Source organism: Lottia gigantea (assembly GCF_000327385.1).
Source record: "Lottia gigantea unplaced genomic scaffold LOTGIsca_32, whole genome shotgun sequence".
NCBI lineage: Eukaryota > Metazoa > Mollusca > Gastropoda > Lottiidae > Lottia > Lottia gigantea.
The window spans coordinates 1,439,733-1,461,384 of record NW_008709073.1 but is presented as its reverse complement, the minus strand read 5'-3'; the positions used below and the strand labels follow the sequence as shown (position 1 = coordinate 1,461,384).

The 21,652-nt window shown below is 35.7% G+C and overlaps 2 protein-coding genes across 2 annotated transcripts; one reads left to right on the top strand and one right to left on the bottom strand.

Annotated features, from left to right (window-relative positions):
- Positions 1-8,189: 8,189 nt before the first annotated feature.
- Positions 8,190-9,584, bottom strand: LOTGIDRAFT_162083 (hypothetical protein; the record flags this gene model as incomplete). The annotated part of the gene is made up of 2 exons (XM_009058019.1): positions 8,190-8,309; positions 8,865-9,584. 2 exons carry the CDS (start codon positions 9,582-9,584, stop codon positions 8,190-8,192), a joined length of 840 nt encoding a protein of 279 aa, XP_009056267.1.
- Positions 9,585-21,133: 11,549 nt separating this feature from the next.
- Positions 21,134-21,652, top strand: LOTGIDRAFT_77105 (hypothetical protein; the record flags this gene model as incomplete). Its single annotated transcript, XM_009057913.1, has 1 exon — positions 21,134-21,652. A coding segment is annotated over one exon (519 nt), but the record flags the coding sequence as incomplete, so codon positions are not given.

Below are 21,652 nucleotides of genomic sequence, written 5' to 3'. Positions count from 1 at the left end.
CATAAAATTAGTCGTAAAATAACGGGGTTTCGGTGGCCTGGTGGTTTGCGCACTTGTCTGGCAACTTTGAGTCCCAGTCTAAGCTTTTTTACAAGATATAAAAAAGGGGGGTTTTACCTCGAGATCTCGTACACGAGGGTAAAGCCAATATATTTTTCCGTAGTTATCTACCTTTAATTACAGACTTGTAATATTCAATCTGGTATGCGTTCTCCCCCAAAAAAATGAACTGAAATTAATGGAGTTTTACGTCCTTTTTTTCTGCACCATATGGGCTAATGAAGACTAGCAACGCGGTGCAGAACAAGAAACACATACATGTAATGTATAACATTTGTAATTCGCCCTTTTCGAGATTGATTTGGGTCGTGAGCATGTAAATAGTCTTCAGAAGTACTACAGATGTACAAAAATCGCATAACCCCTTCAAAAATACAGTATACCTCAAATTAGGAATTTCACCTAGTCTAAAAAAAAAAAAAAATACGACTCGTCATTTTAACTTTCCGGGATAATTCTGGACACACATGGTTTTGCAGGCTTAATAAGACTGCTTTATTTTTTCTTTTACCTGAATTTTGAATCATCAGATGGTGGTCCATTTGACAAACCAGACAACAAACGCTCCTATATCTTTGATTTTGTCGAATGATGTTACAAATCTTTCCGATATCTCTCTACATTTATTGACGCTTCTGCTAATTGTACCGCATCTAATATTATAAGTGGATCCCAAAATCTTTGGTTGTTCTTAATAAAGAGCTCATGTGCTATTAAACATTTGTTATATAGTTTTATGTATTGTGCAAAATAACTAAATAAAAACAGAATGGTGATAAATACAAATAAGCTCTGTATAAAATAATTGTGACGAATTTATTGATTACAACTTACGGGAGATAACTCCTTGTAAAGATGTGATGATTATTTGAAAATAGATAAATTGGATACTATTTGTCCACATAAATACATGATAAACAAAACAGAAATAAAGAAATTAATGACCATTTATTCTCTTTCCGGTAAGCACGCCATTTTTTGTAATTGTTGATGGAAAAAATTCCGAAAATTGTTGGGAATGTATATATTGAAAACGTAATTTGGCTGCTAGCAAGCCTGATATAATGGTTAAAAGCTTCTGATATCTTGCTATTTTTACTCATTATCGCTCGCCCAAACAAATGTAATGGGTGCAAAGTTCAAGCAAATCTTGCTTTCAATGAAAACTTATCTGATGCCTGATTCTATCCTTTAGTAATTTTCTTACCAGTATGTAATGTGTATTTCAACTTTTCTTGCTCTTACAGAAGGACCTTCCATACTATGGTTTTTCTCAAGAACTGTTTGTAGTAAAGAGTCTTGTGTCTTTGTAATCGAATTGTGTTCCCAAATAGTTTTCACCATTGGAGCTCTCTGTGAAGCTCTCTATCCGAGCAATGGTAAATGCAATTTCATAGATTGTAGAAATGAAAATCTTGACTTCCAATGTCTCTCAATTCATAAGAGTGGAAGCCCACAAGGCAGCTAATCTCATGGCAGCTTTTGCCTTTAAAATAGCATCATAACTTCAATGTAGCCAATATGCACAGGTATTCTATAATAAGCTCCAAACAGTTCAGCAAAAATTGTAACTTCAGAAATAAATTTTAACAAATTTTGCGCAAAGTAAAGGGCAATAACTTTTAACGTGTTTGATGAAATTGTACCGACATTAAATGGTATCAAGATATTACCAATTATATACAAGTGATATACCAATTTTCAATCAAGTCGGATAAAAATTGTAATCTCTGTACTCTGAGTCAATTTTAATGAATTTTACACTAATTCATGGACAATGACTTCGAACACGTTCGCTGGAAAAAACTGAAAATGGAAAGGAACCGTGATCTCATCAATACATACATACATACCAAGTTTCATTAAAATCAGATAAATATTGTAGTCTTTATTGCATTCAAAAGCCAAATTTAATGCGTTTTGATCATGTCATGGGCAATGTACATCAATTATGAATAACTCACTTCACTAAATAAATTTATTCAAAAAATGTAATGATTAAAAAAAATCATGAACATATACCCAAAGGATAGCCAATTTATAGAATTAAACCCTCCAAAAAGCTAAATTCAATCACAATTCATGGTCAATAATGAAACTAATTTTCGCCAGATGATTTCAAAGGCATTTTTTGTAATATGACAGACGCACTAAAATCTTATGAAAATGTCTATGATGCAAAAAGCACATGGTAGAAAATCATGGAAATAGAGAACTATAGAGATTTTATAATCCAATTCACAAGCCAATTGGAAATACGTTAACAAGATCTTAACAATAAAAAATAGGATAACAAGTTTCATCAAGTTCTAACTAAAACTAAAAGGTTATGATGAATAACACATGTGTATACATATCGAATTAGGATACCAGGTTACATCAAAATCTGATCAATACTTTTGCCTCTTTGGTTTTCAAATTTCACTTCATCCAAAGGTAACTGGCTCATAAAATGTTCCTGATTGTCATTCAAATGGATACAATCTTATTTACAAACCAACATGCCAAGCATACCATTATCTGCAAAAGCTTCATTGTCAAGTTCACAATGTAAGTCTAAAGCAGTAGTTCTTAAAGTGTGTCATGCAAAGTAAATGATTTGAGACCCAGTAAGCATATAGATTTGCATTAAAATCCTTACAAGTGGAGGACCACAAGGCTATACGCCCACACAGCCAATATAAGCAAGTATATTAAGTGTCAATTGAATCCAAAATAAAAGGACTAAAAAAGAAACTTCTTCTTTCAAACAATTGAAATAGCAAAGGCATTGGACTACTTCAGCAGTTAAAAAAAAAAGAGAGTTTGCAAGCAATTGAGGTCATGTTTCATGCAAAGACATTTAAGGGCAACAACTACTCAAAACTGACATACGAGGCCTAATGCCTTGAATTTTAGCAGGAAATTACTGAACTTTCTCAAACCCTTCCGTGTAGGTCAAATAACATACATTTTCATACAAGTTTCATCCAAATCGGTTGAAAAGTAAAGGAATAATCGGAATTTCTAGATTTAGGGGCAAGGTTGAAAATCACTCAAATTTGGACTTGACCTTCGTTTTATGCATATGTATACACAAACCAATGTACATTCGATTCCGTCAAAAAAACAGACGTGCTGATATTCCACAGCAAATGTTGACAGACAGGGCAGGGGGTGCCCACCACACCTATAGATGTACAAGAGATGTGGGTGTATAAAATGTCTTGAAAAGACTCTAAAAAATACCCCAAAGTGGAGGAATTAAAATTTAAAAAAGTCTGATAACTTACATCTGATAAAGCTACCTTTGCATCATTTCTGTTTATTTCATGGTCCTCATTAAATTTGGGTATGGAGTCATTTAAAATATAGCCAAATTTTAGTATTTTATCTACAAAATGTTTAATTGGCAACTCCTTTAACTATTTTATTTTCTCCTTCGTAGAGTGAGTTTAAGTATAAATGAAGATATTTCGATTTTGCTTCGTATAATGAGTTTAAGTGTAAATTAGTTCAGGTTAGCACTGGTCAGATTAACCCTTTCAATACCTGTGATTGGTTTTCATCTTGTTTTCATTATATCTGTTCGCTAGTTAGACAGTGAGTTCATTATTTTACTGGTTACAGGCGCGTATGATATTTCTTCATTTTGTTCTTAGGCGGATTAGATTAAGTTCCTTTTGTAATGTTTGTTCATTTTGTTCTAATATTAATTATTTAAGAGTTTGTAATTTGTAAAATTTGAGTATATTTAGGCCACAATAATTGAAGTATTTATTTACTACTATTTTGTTATTGGGTTGGGAATTTATTTAACAAATTTTACCATGTCAAGGGCACTAATTTGAAAAATGATGAAAATGGACTAAAATTTCATCAATTAACAAAATGGTATTGCTAACCATGTTTTATTCATATCCTTTTGCAATGTGTTGTCATATATTATTTATGTGTCATAATATCAATTCGTACCGTTCAAGAAGAAAACATGCCATAGACTGAAAACGAGCAGGAAATTTCATGGAAGCTTTTGCCTTTAAAGTAGCATCACTACTTCAATAAAGTTAATATATACAAGTACAATGGCTATAACTCAAATTTCTTTAAATTAAATCCGACAGACATAAGAAGGTATGAATATTCAACTAATTTACAAAGCATCCCAGTTCAAATCGGATAAGAATTATTATAGTCTCTGTCTTCATTAAAATTTTGCGCTTTAAAGTCAAGGGAAATAATTTTGAACGCGTTCGATGAATTGAACATTTGAACTGAGATCTCATCAATACAGATATACATACAAAGTTACATCAAAATCATATAAAAACTCTAGCCTCTATTGTGTTCACAAGCCAATTGTGAACGAACAGAGGCTACAACAATATACTTCCACATTATGATGTGGGCATATAAATTACCTCTTCTACGAAGCATTATTTTAATTCAATTGGAATTTAGTGATCATTAAGCAGCTAATCATTTGAAACATTGAAACCATAAGAATGAGTAGTGTCCAAATTGTCATATTGAACCAAAACAACATGATACAATATTTTCTATTTCCTTTAAATATCATGCTTGTATAATCACATAAGTAAAAGAGGTATTTTGTCTTTGAACATTGCACAGATGTATCGTGTCGTATGTATTAGACATAAGTACATAGCATCTAATTCTGAATACGATTGACCTCCATAGAAAAATGGCCATAGCTCATTTTATGCCACACTACTCTTTTTGTTTCTGTGGACCTGCTCAATATGATAAACTGAGGAAACCCCCTGATTTCGCCTAGTAATAACAGTTTGTTGAACAGTTCTTCTGTCTGAAAATGTGTCACACGTAGACAAGAAAAAGGGAAAAATAAGTACTTCTCTCTTTTATATACGCTGAAACTATTTTCTTTCCAAAGCCAGCTGGTTAACCAAAAATATCGTTTGCTGTTTTCAGTTGCAAATTGTTATATAAGAAGTCCACATAAATCCACTATAATAGATCTCAATAATAAAAAAAAAAGATATTGACTGTGGGTGGACTAAGCGGACCGTCGAAGCACGAATGTCCGATATTAACCAAAGGAACAGAAACTAAAACCTTACGATAGTGGAAGTGTTTTGCAAATATCTCGGGTGACGTGGACAGTGAGGTGTCTAACAGGCATGCCAACAGAAAAAGTTTGCATCTATGTTTAATGTAGTCTCAAAAGAGGTTTGAGAACCATAACCTTGGGATAAAATATGAGAACCAGCTCAAGACGAAACAAAAATATTTGTTCTATGTAGCGAGGCATAAGCGGTACACGGGCTGGAATGGAGGGTCTGATGCAATGGATTAATCTCCAACACTTTATAGGGCTATTATAACAACAACTAGCATTAGGGCTATTGACACCACACCATTGGAGTTTAGTGGTTGTATATGTTGGTAGTAGGACCAAATAATACAACGATTCTGTGGTTCACAAGAAAATTGGTTATTAAGGCATGAGAAAGATAAAAGACACTACGTTGCAATCAAATGGATCAAAATGGAGGCTATGGATAATTGATGGATATGTCTCAAATTATTTTAAGATAAGTACATGTTATTACCGTTAAATTACTGGTGGTGAGAGAACTGTTAACTAAGATGAATCAAGTTAATCACAGTTTAAATGAATTCCCAGGGAATAGACATAAAACAACTGTTAACTAGGATGAATCAGGTAAATTAGTTAAAATGAACCACTAGAGATCAGACAAAACAAACTCCTAGTCGAGGAACCGGACAAATGGTGAAATAGAACTTATTTCGACTGGTGTTAATCTTACTTTGCATGATATTTGTGTAGTATAGATCCAAAACACAAATCTGCAGTCTGAAGACAATCTTATAGAATATCAGCATCTTGGCAAAAGTTCATACCGTTTCCAAAGAATCCACTTAATCAATCAATGAAAACAGAGCAACAGAAAACGACGTAGAACAGCTATTCAGATGGACAATTAAGATTAGGATGCACTTCTAAATGAAAATGAAGCAGCTACTACTAGGGCAACATAAACAAGCCTCTTTCAACAGTTTCTAACAGCAGGCCAGGGGTGTCACCTGTAAGAAATAGGTCCATCGTGAATGCATCGACGATGGTGCTATTTACAACTGGCACAATTGTAATTCCCATGACGATCTTCTCTAGAGGTTCACGGCATTTCGAACCGTTATATGTTTCAATCTGATGTCCGAGTAGCTGTAGGTAAGTTGGACCAGGCTAACTTGTTCGTCTTAATCATTATTGTCCCAGCTAGGTTTAAATATATGATTTCAATTAATCTTATTAACGTTTAGCAATTAGAAATGTCTCCTGCTGTACAAAAAACTACTTTCCCATATTTGTTAGTTACGGCGCCCAATTCAAAGACTGTTCCAACTTGCTCGGATCACTCCAAGGTGACATTGATATTTAGATTGTGTTCTATATACCTCAAGAAATTATAGTCAATTTCTTGCATTAAAATAAACGAACACAGATATACTCTTTTTTTCTAGCAAGTGGTACTAAAAATTTGGTTTGAGGGATGAAAATTTCTAATGAAGATACCGACTTGCAAAACATCTTAAAATAGTAAAATCTGCCTTTGTACCCCGCATAGGAGCTTGTGACCACCTTGAACTTCAGCTGAAATTTTTACAGATCCTCTAATATTTCAATCCCTGCCAACAACACCACGTTGTTAGTTTCAAAATGTATATACCCCTGATCACATTCCGAACTTTTACTGAAAATGATTTCTTGAAGATAATCCAACTACAATAGGTGATTTAAAAAAATTCCGTTCACTTCGTCCTAGATGGTTTTGTTGTGGGTGAGATCACAACAATATAATGTTATTCGTCTATCTGTCCACTGCAGGTATCCATCTCTAGTACAACCTAAAGTAGAATTTACAGAGAAGCTTGTTTGTGACATCAACAACAATCATGTCGATGGCTAAGAGCACAAATCGTATAAGTCCTTTTTTCTTGTTTTGAGATATTCGCATTTTAAAGTTTTAAACAATTCGTACCAGCACATATTTAGAGATAGATTCACAATATTTTGATAATACAATGCATATGACATACTGTTATAGTTTCGCAAACAAAATTTTACTGAAATTGTTTTTTGAGGGGGTGGGGACACTTAATTGGACATATTCTGATTGTGTACTGAATAATTCGTAAAAACTGTGGACTTATCCCATTTTGTCTGCTCTATAACAGTGAATATTTCATGAAATCAAAGAGATTTGGTTTTTCATCTTCACCTAGAATTCAAAAAGGATATAGTTTCTGCTTTCTGCGATCAATAAAATTGCTTAATCTCTATCAGAAACAAAAAAAACGAGACCGAGTAATTCCATTTTTCTTCATTCATTTTATTGTTAACGTAATAGTATTGTCAGTCGGTATCATCATCATTATCAGTGACGTTTGTCAACCGTCTTGAAGATGGGAGATCAGAATAAAATTGATAGTAATTGGGTGGAATCACTCTTGATGACAGTAAACTCATAAGATCTGATTTCTTGGCATTGGAAATGGGCAACATTTTCGTATATGCTTTCGAAAGATTTATTTTTGAATTACCCTTTCCTGTATCAAGAGTGAGGAATTCTTTATCACTGATGTTATACTTATAATTGATTATTCCTGGGTTACTTTTGGTAAATCGCATCCACTTTATATGCATCCAATTAACTTTGTCTCCAGCTGTGTTTTTCGTCCTGTTTTTCATGACATGAAATGCCAATTCTTTCATGTTATAAAAGTATGGATGTTGTACATGGTTAACTATATAAGGCCTTGGATTACGCCTTGCACCCCGAATCGCAGCCACCCATTCACTATCTGTGTATAAAGGCACATGTTTTGTGGCCCTTTCAATCACAGAGTGCATGGAGTCCACTTCCATATAACTGTGGCCGGATTCCATGAACTTTAAGTCAATGATTTCGAGCGTTTTTAAACTCTGAACTGCATAAAGCATGGATGATGCAACATACTGATTTCGGTTTTGACCTGAACAGGTATCAGAAAATGAAGCAACATGGGTGACGCTATCTGGCAGATTTTGGAAATAATGCAAAAGTGATGTGCCTATTTCTGAGGAGCCTCGTTGCCCTTCACACTCATTCCAGAGATAGCAAATTCCATCCGAAATGGGCCTCATAAATTGTAAAATTATACACTGAGAGTTTTCGCTTATAGTAAATTTGTGCGTCTCCAGCATGTGGTAAATTCAGAACGGCCTGTAAATCAAATGATATTGAACGGAAGGATTTGTCTAATTTGGCTTGTTCTTTGTCATGCCTTTTTTCGTCTAGTGCCTCATTTTCACGCCTTTTATGCTCTTCCCAATCTGATTTAAGACTTTTTTATCATCACCTACTGCATTATAATAGCCATTGCATATGGAACATTGATCCTTTTTAGATCTGAAGAATCTCAAGTTGAAATCATTGAGAAAAACTTCTCTATACTTGCTGCTTGAGACTGGATCATTTATCGACATTCTTTGACAAAAGTCGTTGACATAGAGATCATACATTTTACTGATGGTCAAATCACACTGAAGGTAATGAGCCTTTGTCTGTTTCGACAGTAGTGGGATTCAACAGGTTCAAAGGATGTGATGTGGGTCTTAACATTTGCGATCCTTTCAGGCTTGATCTTGTTCCCTGGTGTCTTTGCTGGTGTGCCATCATCGCTAGAATAATTGCCAGAGGAATCAATGGATGTGATTGCTGTAGTGATTGCTGAATGGCCTATATTTAAAATGTGCTCTGAAAAAACTTTTTACATACTCGATATTCGCTACAGTGTTTCACAAATGAGTATTCACATGATTTGTTCTTCTTGCTTTTGTTATGCCTACTACGATGTCGATAGACCTTTAAAACTTTCACACGTTTACATAAAAAATCTTTCTGTCTTGCATTATCAGCCAAAGCATAATATTCACCACAAATGCGTTTTCTTTCATCTTCATTGAACAACGTACTACACTTGAAACGACAGTTCAGACAGTTTACTGGCTTTGGTCCTTTTTGTGGTACCCGTTTCCCTCGACGGGTTACATATGACTCGCCTTTAACCCTCCTGCGATGTCGAACATTTCGTTGCCATTGAGACGGGTCCCGCTTTCTTTTCCTAGATCTTGGTGTTTCTTGATCACAGGGGCCAGCTATTGGAACCTCTTGCGGAACAAGATCACTTTGAAATGACACATGTTTTTCATCACTATCGCTATCAGAGGTTTCTGATTCTGGGATGTATGTCTCATCTGCTCTGTCATCAACATAGTCATCTTGACAAGAAAAATCTTCATCTGATTTTGGATCTTCATTTTCATTAATCAGCTTAAGGCTTTCTACAATGACTTGATCTACCGATTTTGATTCAACTTCAACTTCATTCTGTATTTCATCGGGCCAGAACTGATCACTCCCAGTGGTACCATCACTTTGTGGAGTATTTTCATCCAACATATTCAACACTGAGTCAATTGTGAAGAGCTTATCCATGTCTACAATACAGAAAAAGAAATCTCATTGATTTCAGGCTATAACAAGGCTCTTCACATGTGACCTAGGTCATTTCACTTGCGACCTGACTTATGTTTATCAAAAAATCACCAGTGTGTATCAACAATGTGCCTTGACTTCATTTAAATTGTATAGAGTAATCGAAGAAGACTTATAATGACACAAAAAACACAAACCTTGTTTTTGTTTTCAAATTTAATGCACCAAAAACTTTTTCAACCATGTGCTTTTTGATGCGAAAATGGAATATGTCCACCAATAGAAATAAAAAAAGTTAAATATTTTGTGCACAAAGCGTATATGTCCGGACATATTCTATTTGTGCTTTAAGATATCAGACTTGTGGAGATAAACCAAATGGATTATTGGGATTATCTCCCCTTTTTAAAGGGATAAGGGTCAAACGAATATTATCATAAGATGCAGAATGATTTATTTTATACAATTGTTATAAAAAGTGAAAAATTACCAAAATGGACTTATACGGTCTGTGCTCTGAGCCATCGATGTGCTGCATTTTTTTGACGGTAGGTTATATTGAGAAACTTTTAAATACATAGCATCATTACACGGTACCGACTTCGGCTTCTCGTCAATTAGAAAGCGAGGAAAAGGAGAGGAAAACAAGAAAGTTGAGAAGACGAATTCCTAGGAAATATGACATTTATATTATCTGGACATAAGAACCTAGAACTACTGCTATACACGGAGAGAAAAACAAGAATACCATCAACAACTCCTTATACGACAGTGAAAAAAAAGAAAATAGGAAAGATAATGTATAAATGCAGGAAGAAGATTTATATGGACAGTGAACGAAAAAAAATATTTTATTTGAAGGAAATTCATTGTAGAAGACGACAATGATATGCAGTTATCTACAAGAAATCCCTGATGTTAGTTGTTCGCCTACATCCTCTAATGTGACAGGAACAGGTGATTATTTACCTAATTTTAATGAATTATTTCTTAAGAATATGAGTGGAATCTCTTGATCTCTCAACGCTATTAAACCTAAAGGGTCTGTTGGCACAATCTAAGAATAACAGACGTTTTACTTTGGCACACATGAGAAAATGTGTTCAAGAAAAGCCTAAGAAATCTTATAACCTAAGAATTGAGGACGGGTGCCTTTCTTAAATACATGTATTTGAGTACTTACTCGTCCCCCTAGAATCCAAGAATCGCAGTTAAAGAGGCTGGATTGATTATGATGAGCAATTTAAGCTAAAGAGATCCCACAAGTACATGGAATGGGATGAAGCAGATACAGAGTTCAGGCTTCTACATATAACCCGTGACTACAAATCTCTGCTAGTCACGAAGCCCTGACAATCCGATAGTTATTTCCGTGCTGACACTAATTTTGCGGCAAAAAACGTATGTAAAAACAAAAACAGAGGGAGGGTAAACCCCATAAACGTCGACATTTGAGTATTATAGTTCGTTCAGACCTTCTTAGTAAAAAATAATTTATAAGGCCCGCCCATTGACTTTAATTTAATTTAATAAGTTTCATATTATTTCAAATTCGTGATCCAGAGCGCATTAATTTCGTGGTTTAAATGATGATAATTTTATTACAGTTTTAAGTGCCTGTCTGCAAATATTTTTCACTGTGATGAATTGTTTTGAGTTGCCGAAACTTTATCAATGAATCACTCGTCTCCATCCTTCAAAAAGTCATTTTTCTGACAATTTGCTCCAGATTTTAAAATGTTTGAATGACTTTAAATTGGATTATTTGTTTTAATTGCTTAGAAATAAAAATAAATGAAGTGTTCCGAATCACGTCAGATAATCTCAAATTTACCGCAAAAAATATCTACATTTATTACTGCATAATTCTTCAAATTAAAGTCCACATTAACCCCAACCCATAAACAATACATTGACATGTATTATACACATAAACATATTGCCCCCAAATCCGTGTATATTTAAGTCCACAAACCGACAAAATCCGCGACGAATCAGACAGTCACTCTCAAGTTTAGTATTTACACTCCATTTGCTCCATTTAAAGTCTTCAGAGCATTTCTTAATCGAAAAACACAAAATTGGTGCTTTTACGTTGTTTTAAAGGGACAAATACGCCATTTTTTGTGAGGGAGGGGGGGGGGATTTTTTTCTTGAATATATGTTAATAATCTTCTGAAGTACTAGATATGTATAAATATCGTATAATTCCTTCGAAAAAAAAAAGGAATCTCTTTTCCTATTTCTATAGACGTCTTTTCTATATATGTTTATATACACCTCGTCTTGTGTTTTTAACGGACAGAATACGATATATTTTTCAACGATTTCTACAATAATTTTTATTTAAAGTTCTATAAAACTAACATTCATTATAATTCATCCTATCCCAATATTGGTCAACGATTGAAATCGCCAACATAGGGCCATAAATATCTTTGAACGACTATAGATACCCATATGTCTAAATACATCTAACTTTACCCTATATAATTTGATTTTCACAATGTGTAACATTTTAATAAATGCCATAAATTCCAAATCTCAGCAGCTGTAAAAATAAAACAGAATAATCCTTGATTTTTATATAGAATTTTATGCACATAAATATTTGTTGTTGATGTGCAATTTATCCATAATATACAATAAGAGAGGTAAGTCAGATTTTTCTTGTAAGGGATCAGAAATGAATTTGAGGGCATCTCATCCCAGTTTGCGAGTTTGCAAGTCAATACTTCCACTGATTAGACGAAATTAGAATTTATCGTGACGATCTGCGAATCAAATAAAATTGTATATTTTCGCGAAAATCTTTTGTCAATTCTAGAAAACAAAACTGCAACCCTCGGAACTACCGTCATCATCAAGATCGATCTGCTAAAACTAGGACATTTTGAATTACTACCGACTTTTAAGGAAAGGCGAATCAAAATTCAACTTGAATAGTCAAAACTGAAATTTGTGTTATAAATTGTTAGTCAAAATTGAGAAAAAATTTATCCGTCATTCATCCTTGTAAAACAAGGATTTTCTAAAAAAAATACTGACACATCTTGCCAGTAAGGTACTGCTTCAAACTTATATTTACAGACTGTTCATTGAAATACCTTGCGCTTGGTGTTCTAGGACAAGGATCTTAGATGTATCTGGAACTAAAGCTTTGTTAATTTCAGGCGAAGATCGCCACCTTCAATAATTTTCCGGGGGCCCCATGTTGGTCATCATATACGCTAAATAAATCCATACTCCACGAAAAAACGCAGTGGTGAATGATACAGGTGAAAGCTTTGTGCACTTAAATTTAGATAGTTTTCGACAAATTCTTCGCCAAGCCACATGAACCGTAGCCTTGATCTTCGGATAAGTTCAATAACATCATTTCGGAACTGTTGTTCCATGTCTGCCCTATTCACAAAATACATAATCCCCCCACCCCGATAACACCTTCACAATATTGAAATCATTAGCTGTTTTACCTACTGGACAGAGATGTGAGGATTACATCTAGAGATCTACCTTTTGCAATTTAAGTAACGAGGGTCCAATTTTACTTCTTTTATTATCAAATCATATCAATATTAATGATCAGGTAATGAATAAATTATTAAAATGATATTGTTCTAAGAAAAGATCTGTAATGGGACTTATCCTATGTGGATTATATACACAAAAAGGATCCCTTTATTCGCTGCAGGTGTAAGAAGTCTGCACTTCCCTGCATGTCACTTTGTTCTTGTGACGGGGAATACTACAATGCTAAATTGTCAAGTGACAGTAACTGTAGCTTTACACCAACATCTCGGAATTTTCTAGATGGTTTATCCTTCACATTTTGTGCCGATTGATGTTGGCTCGTCCATAGGGCTGTCGGAAATAATCGATATATCGTTGCATTGCGATACGGGACACCTGGAAGAAATATATCGATACCGATCTGCGTGTATCGATATTGACGATTTTTTTTACTCTACTTTCACTTTTCATGTGCCAGACCCTAGTTGTGGTTGTCGTAATATTTACATCTTCAAAATTGGTGTTGTTATTGCTTTAAATAAAACGTAATCGCGTTAATATCGTTGTTAAATTTCAAACTAAGCTAAATTTACTAAATATGACGTTAGTTTTAGTTTTAATTATAGAAAATAAATAATGTCGTAATACGTTTTACGACAATAAAAAACTAGTCTATGGCAGCATGGCAACCATAGATATTTTATAATAGTCTATTATATGATATCTATGATGGCAACCGCTGAAAAAATGTCAAATTTGGGAGGAATTTTGGTCAGTAACGGAAAGGGAAAATCGGCTGTGTGGAAGCACTTTGGATTTAATAAAATGGAATAATACATCGTGAAGCAGCTATATGTAGAATATGTGCAATGGAAATAAAATTCTGCAATAACAACTACTAACTAACAACACATAGGGCCTCTATGCGCAGACATCATCCGTCAAGAATGCCATCCGAAAATGTGCCAAATAGACAATTAGGTGGTGGGGATAGAGAACAATCACAACAGGGTCAGGGAAACATATACACCTTTCTTAGTAATAAAAAAGTCATAGGGGCCTACAGCTTCCACCAAATTCCTTAAGAGCTAAAGAAATAACGAAAGCAATAGCCTACTTAATAATAAAAGATCTATGACCATTTGTTAAGTGGTATGCATAACATAACGTAAGTTGCTCACAAATTGGGAAAAAAAGCTGAAATATCAACTGAACGACGTTTCGCAATATATCGTAATACGTATCACAATACAGGGACATGTATCGCAATCCCTATATCGCAATACGATTTTCAGCCGCAATACACAGCCCTACTTGTCCATGAAGGCTATCTTGGATTATTATTTTCCCCGCATATTTTTCGCCATTTAATTCCTAGTTCCCTAGACCCGTTGAAACTGTGGTGATATCTTTACTAGTTATCGGAATATTGAGATAACTTTAAATAGCAGCCATATTAGATTTCAAGCCATAAGTGTTTCTATATAGTTTCTGACACCAGTGGATTCCTAGAGCCGTAAAATGTAGGTATAGACGATTGAACTGTCTTGATATTATGTATTAGCTTAGAAGATAGTTAACAATACTTGTCCACATTGGCGGCCATTCTGAAATCAAAGATGAAAATTACCAATTCGGGTTTACATTTTTCGTGTAAATCGTTTAACCCGATGCTAATGTACATTTAAGAGTCGTTTTGTGACTAATTTTCCCACAATTATAATCACGATCAAACTTGCCTTCGAAATGAAGATCATTGTTAAAAACGATGGCAGTTTATGTCAATTTAAGCGTTACACACCTGTTTCTTAAATTGTCTTTAATATCTAGTTCCGAGTAAATAACGTTAAAATTATGACATGTATAAGAATATGATCCGATTAATTGCTTATGATATAGTGAAGTTGAGGCAATAAAACTATGATGAAAATACAAAAATAAGTTAGCTAGCTATTGGATTCTTTGAAAGGTTGGATGGGTTTCTGGAATAGCTCCGTCACATCGGAGCTGCTGCGACGGCATAAAATTAGTTCAGAGCATGTGAAGGTCGCATTTCTAGCGTTGTGTAATCGTGAAGAAAGCGTCAGATACCGTACTATGGACGCCATTGTCGCCAGTTATCACTGTTGAGATCGCCACGGAATCGAGTATGCCTTAAGATAAGCGTCGTAATATTTTCATAACGCAATAAAAATGAAGTGCACCAAGCCCATTAATTAAATAGAAATGCGCATTGGGAATGCAATATGGTCGCATATTGTGCAGGTTGATAGCGATTGTTGTAGAATTTGTAATTTTAAGGGACTTTTGCTGGCGTTTTCCTTTGCATGCGACCGTAAGATCGGAAATTGTAACAGTCTGGTGTGACGGGGCTATTAAAGATCTAATTGGTTGGAATTCGTAAAAGATATTTTCATTGACTGTCCCTTTCTATCGATCCGCAATTTTCAAACAGGACATCTAGTTTGGGAGATTGGGATTCTGAAATGATATTTTTAGTACATGAGCTAAGTGAACACTAGGCTAATTTGGTGATGATTTTAAAGACGAGAATATCGACTTGCTGATTCAAAGGCTAAATGTCAAATTTGAACTTTCAGTTGATGTCTAGCTTAGTAGTTGTTGTTGACAGATTCGAAAATCTCGTAAATGTAACCGCCCACATTATTAACTTCAAGTAGGCGACTAGGTTAAATGACTTGAAAAAACAGAATAATTGCTAAATAAAATTTCAGACGGATAAGCGAGCTCTTTTTAAAAGCCTTATCTCCTTCGACATAAGCCAAGAGAAATTTTACTTAAAAGGGACAAAGGGCCTACATTACGTCTGAGAAACCGGTAGAATTAATAAGAGAAAACTACACCTATACCAATTCGCAATGAAATATTTGTTCCATCTTTGGTGTGTACATTTGAGAGAATCGAACCCAATGTCGAATGAGACCAAGTGCTGTCTGAAATTTAATGACAATTTTCCATGTGAAAGTATAAATTTGATCTGTTCAATTTTGAAATTAGAACTAGAAGCTCACATGAGAATGTTCTCTTGCTGACATTTTTCAAGACGTGTTTCACTTTTTAGATTACTGTTTAATTAGTATTAAAGCACGACCGGAAATGCCTTTGTATGCTTTGTAAATAACGAGGGCTGGGTGAAAAGTTCTAAACCATACTGTGTAAAATCATACGAAGTCGATTGTTTTCATTTACTTATCTACATAGTCCCATTCCATTCTGAAATTCTGAGGGCCAAATCAAGCTATATAAATCATGGGCATGATGACGCAAAGAAAATGATGCGTTTTCTTATCCGCTTTCAAGATCTTTAGCACCCATCTTTCAGATTGGTAGGTTCACAAGATGGTCTACAAAGACAATAATAACACCAAAGTTGCAGTTCTTTGTCTATGATTCATTGATGTGTATTTTGTTGGTTTCAAGAGTTTGTTTCAGTCCTATTCAGTCAATCCTCGTAAATAAACAGCATTTTAAAGGCTCGGGCTCAAAATGGGTGTATTCCACAGGTTAAAATAACTTAGTATCCAAAAATCCTAAGACTTTAAAAGGTTTCTATTTTAGTACGTATGTAGTAAAACATGACATTTTACGTTTTAAATCCCTATCAAATGCCTCAAGTAGCATATTATTTTGTGACAGTTAAAGTAAAAATGGTTATTCAAATTAACATAAAACATAAAACCCAATCAACGAACCGACGCCCCTGATGGTGTTCTAAAATAAGAAGATGAATAAGTGGTTATTCCGGCCATAAACTATACAAACTTCACATAAATATTGCATCTTTTGCCTGATTTACGAGTTAAAGCTTACAAGATTAAGAGTACAATAGTGCAGATTGGAACTGCCGTAGAAGTTTTCTCCCCGAGTGCAGTCTTGTTCAGTAAGCATGTTTATTTTTTCATTAACACCCAAATTTGTCCAGGGATTGTTTTGATTGCGGTCACTACCGGGTACGTACCAGCGCGTTCTTAAAACGTGTTGATCGCGCGAAGTACATCTGTGATTATTCCCGTTTTTGACCATTGTCGAGACTCAACGGTGGCAATTGGAGGTGATTCAGGACGACAATGGGGCTGATCAAAATAACGTTTCATCGGGGTCAATGTCCAGATTGGGTCGATTGGCAAAAACAATCTTTGGTAACATTAGAGTATTATAGAAAAATATGTTTTTTCGCTGAAATATCATCCACTTGGAACTTAATCCTGGACATTAATTCAGTCACATACTACTATAGGAAATACTGGTATGATTTTTAAATCGTTCAAGATAAATTTTTCATGACATGATTTCCAAAGGCAGTTGGGACAAGTTTATTACTGTCGGCTGTCAAAATATCCATTAGCGGCTGGAATAGAGGAAGATGTTTCGGTCTGGTTTTTTACATTTACTTATTAATGTATAAAAATTCCAATTCAGTTATTGTGATAAACAATTCATGTGTACATTCAAAATACGTGAAAGTGAATCACAAAACAAAAATACATCTACAGGTGAAACAACAGAATGTGTCACGCTCATAGGTTTTATTTCTTTTTTTAACATTTTTATTGACCTCCAAGCAACTTGTATTTTAACTTCATGATTGGCAACTATCTTGTTAAAAAATGACGAAATCAGTGGTGCGTGGAGTATAAAATAGACTCAACTATTAATAAATAATTTAAACCGAAGTTGAACGGTGCTTGGTGTCGCCTAAATTAGTTAATGGTTTACGCCTTTACATCTTGGCTGCCAACACCACACTATACCCAGGCTTCTCCATTCCAATTATTTTTTCGGATTTTCTATGATTCTGGTTTCAGTTTGATATCAAGATGAAGTTTCAGGTGTTGCTTTTTGGAACCTTGCTTCTTGTGGTACCTTCAACCAGTGATAGTGATTATGGTAAGTTTCAATAATTTCTGATGAAATTTGCAAATTTCGGACGTTCAAATCTGATGGATTGTTGGACACGCAAGCAATACATGTGCTATAAATTGTGTCCATCTTCAACATCTCTGTGTCAATCGTAATTATTGAAAGGGATTGTAAAGCGGTTTTCTTACTTTTTTTTATGTGCACCAGGGACACCGATAGCATCAATTTGCACCATTCCAATTTTCAATCAGACGTCTGTGGTTCCTGCAATTCCATTAAAACTAAGTGTCTGATGACATCACAAATCGCGAAGGGTGATAAAGCATATTTTGCGATTAGTGAGTCATCAAACACTTTACAATCCCTTGAATGCGCCTCCTTTCCCCAATAAGCAGCAAGAAAGAGGACATATCACTTATAAATGAACAATTAGCATTGCTACCTGCGACAACTCAGACATTAAAACCAGTTGTCAGTTGTAATTAACTGTTTTTCTAGAAAGAGTAATCTCATCATGACCGTCAGTCCGATTAACGCCTGTGCCTCAATGTCAACATCGGTCCACTTTTTATGTTTCTGGTTCTTTACCTTTTGGAGTTGGCATACTTTCATACCAACTCACCCAGCTTAATCCAAGTGGAATTGACCAAATTGATCAAAAGTCGTGCGATTTGGAACAATCTAACCACTGATGATAAAACAAAAAACAAGTTTATTATTGTATGTCTTTGGAGGCCTATCTAGTACGCCATGTACTAGTATCACAAATGGGAAATAAAAATCAACATGAATGTATTAACGTGGAAATCTTCAGAACAAATAAAAGTGAGCTATCTGAAGAGAGGTCAGTTCGGGTGCATCTCCAAATATTTAGTATATGGCAGGCCCACGTAAGCGCCCAAGGCCCCAAAGATCTCAAATCCAGTTTAAGCTAATCCGGCTCATTGATATATTGCAGATCCAGGCGTAGTGTCGGCCATGATGTGGATGATGAACGGCGGTAGCAGGGGTGGAGGAACAAGTCCAGCCAGAAATAGAAACTCTCTGGCATCAACATTGGGGTAAGATTTTTATTCCACAAAAAGGATGATGCAGATTCCGTGGTTGAGTCTGCCATCTGATCTTTGACCCAAAGGCAATACTATATATTTTTTACTGTCAGATAAGCTTCAGGACCAATATTATTGAAAGTCTGCACTTCAGCATTTTTTTTGTTACTCATGATAGCAACGATAGATAAAAACATTCCGACCTGTGTGCACGCATTATTTTCTCTCCATGAATGTTATTAGTAGACAACTAATACAAATAGATACAAATACCTGTCTATTGTACCAAATTTAAGCTGTCAACAGTGGCGGCGCTAGTCTTCTGAGCACTTCCTGTGTACAAATAGGGGACAGAATGACTAAATCGGCGGACAACTGTCGGGATAGGACAACACTGCGGAAGTGCCCTAGACGCAAGCCTCAAATGAAGCATCTTGAAAGGAGTTTCTACTCTGAGATATATTTCTGGGAAAACACATATTAACAAAAAATATTTTTGAATTTGTAAGAAATGAAGGGCCAGGGGTATACAATTGGGGGTACAAATCATTTTTCTAAGGGATAAATGCCACTTCTGTACCCCAACTAGTGCCGCCACTGGATGTCGAAATGACAGACTTTGGGGGGCTCAGGTGTCTCTTAACAATCTTGATCATTCAACTTTCAGGAAAACAACTTCGTGTACGGACGCTAAGGGAAAACAATATCGCACAGCAGATGGAACATGTAACAATGTGAACAAACCAACTGTCGGTAGTTCTATGGATAAATTTAAACGAGACGTTAAACCCCAATATGATGATAGTAAGTAAGATGATTGGTATTCGTATGATCCCCTATTTGGAGATATGAACAAGTGAGGTCATTTTTACTGTTAGCATCAAGCCCTGAATTACCACTGAGGTTGGTGTTGTTGCCTTGGATGCCTAATATCACACAACGGCTTACTTGGCATCATTTTATGTAGAGTTCACATGCCTAATAATGCTTATTTTGTGTATTTATCATGTAATTGCATAACTTGATAACATGATTTTATTTTTTTTAGAAAAAGGTGACCCGAGAACTAAAGGCAGATGTTTGTACAAAACTGAAAAGGGTTGTTACCGTCCTGATTTACCTAGTGCAAGAGCCATCAGTGTTGTCGTTCATTCTAAACAAACATCAGTGGATGACGACAGTAGTAAGAGTAGTGCAGTAAGCCCCAAAATGCCTTCTATGGGAAATTTACAATCTTTGGGAAATCTTCTTTCATTGGGAAGTGTACCTGTACCTGCACCTGCACCTGCACCTGAACCGGTATCTGCACCTTCTGTAGACATAGCACCAGCTCAGCCCGTGGCCGGTCCTTCGATCACCGATTTATTGGGATTAATGAGTATCATACAAAAGCCTAAATCTAAACCTAAGCCTAAACCTAAACCAAAACCACAACCAAAGCCACAACCTGAATCAAAACCAATCCTATCACAAGGCGCAATTGGTGATATTCTTGGTTTACTAGGAACACTCGTTGCATCTCCTGAAAAAGAAACACCGGTCAGTTCCCAACCTGATGACTCGATTAGTGGACTAATGGGTAAGGTTGATGAACCCAGAATCAGAACTCCCAAAAAATCTCCAAGAAAGAAAGCAAGACAGAGCATTTTCAGGAGAAGAGACGATAGAAAGGATGATAGAAAGGGTTTGCGAGGCACAAAAGGACGAAGAGACGATAGAGATGACACTGACAGAAAAGATAGAAGACGAGGTGGCCGTAGAAGGAAACCAAGTAGACGTGGTAGCCGAAAAGACGACCGTAAAGATGATCGTGGTGGGAGACGAGGAAGAAAAGACGACCGTAAAGATGATCGTGGTGGGAGACGAGGAAGAAAAGACGACCGTAAAGATGATCGTGGTGGGAGACGAGGAAGAAAAGACGACCGAAAAGACGACAACGGTAGAAAAGGAAGACCATCCCGAAGAAAAGACGATAAGGGAGTGGATGATGGCAGAAAGAAACCAGATATAGTCGGAGAACCCGATAAACCGACCACAGGAGATATTACAAAACCTGGCAAGAGTGGGCCTGATGGATCGATTAGTGGTCAGAAAGGAATGGTTGGAGAACCAGAGGTTAAGAGACCTGATACATATTCCCCAAGAGACAAACAACCCGATAGCAAAAAACCAGATGGGACCATTAGTGGTCTTAAAGGATTGGTCGGAGAACCCGACAGATACTCCACAGTAGGCAGTCAACCTGGTATATATCCCCCAATGGACAGTCAACCTGGAATATATCCCCCAATGGACAGTCAACCTGGTATATATCCCTCAGTAGGCAGTCAACCTGGTATATATCCATCAGTAGGAAGTCAACCTGAAAGATATTCCTCAGTAGACAGTCAACCTGGTATATATCCCTCAGTAGGCAGTCAACCTGGTATATATCCCCCTGTTGGCCGTCAACCGGATACATATTCCCCAGTAGGAAGTCAACCTGAGAGATATTCCTCAGTAGACAGTCAACCTGGTATATATCCCCAAGTAGAAAGTCAACCTGGTATATATCCCCAAGTAGACAGTCAACCTGGTATATATCCCTCAGCCGACAGTCAACCTGAGAGATATTCCCCAGTTGGT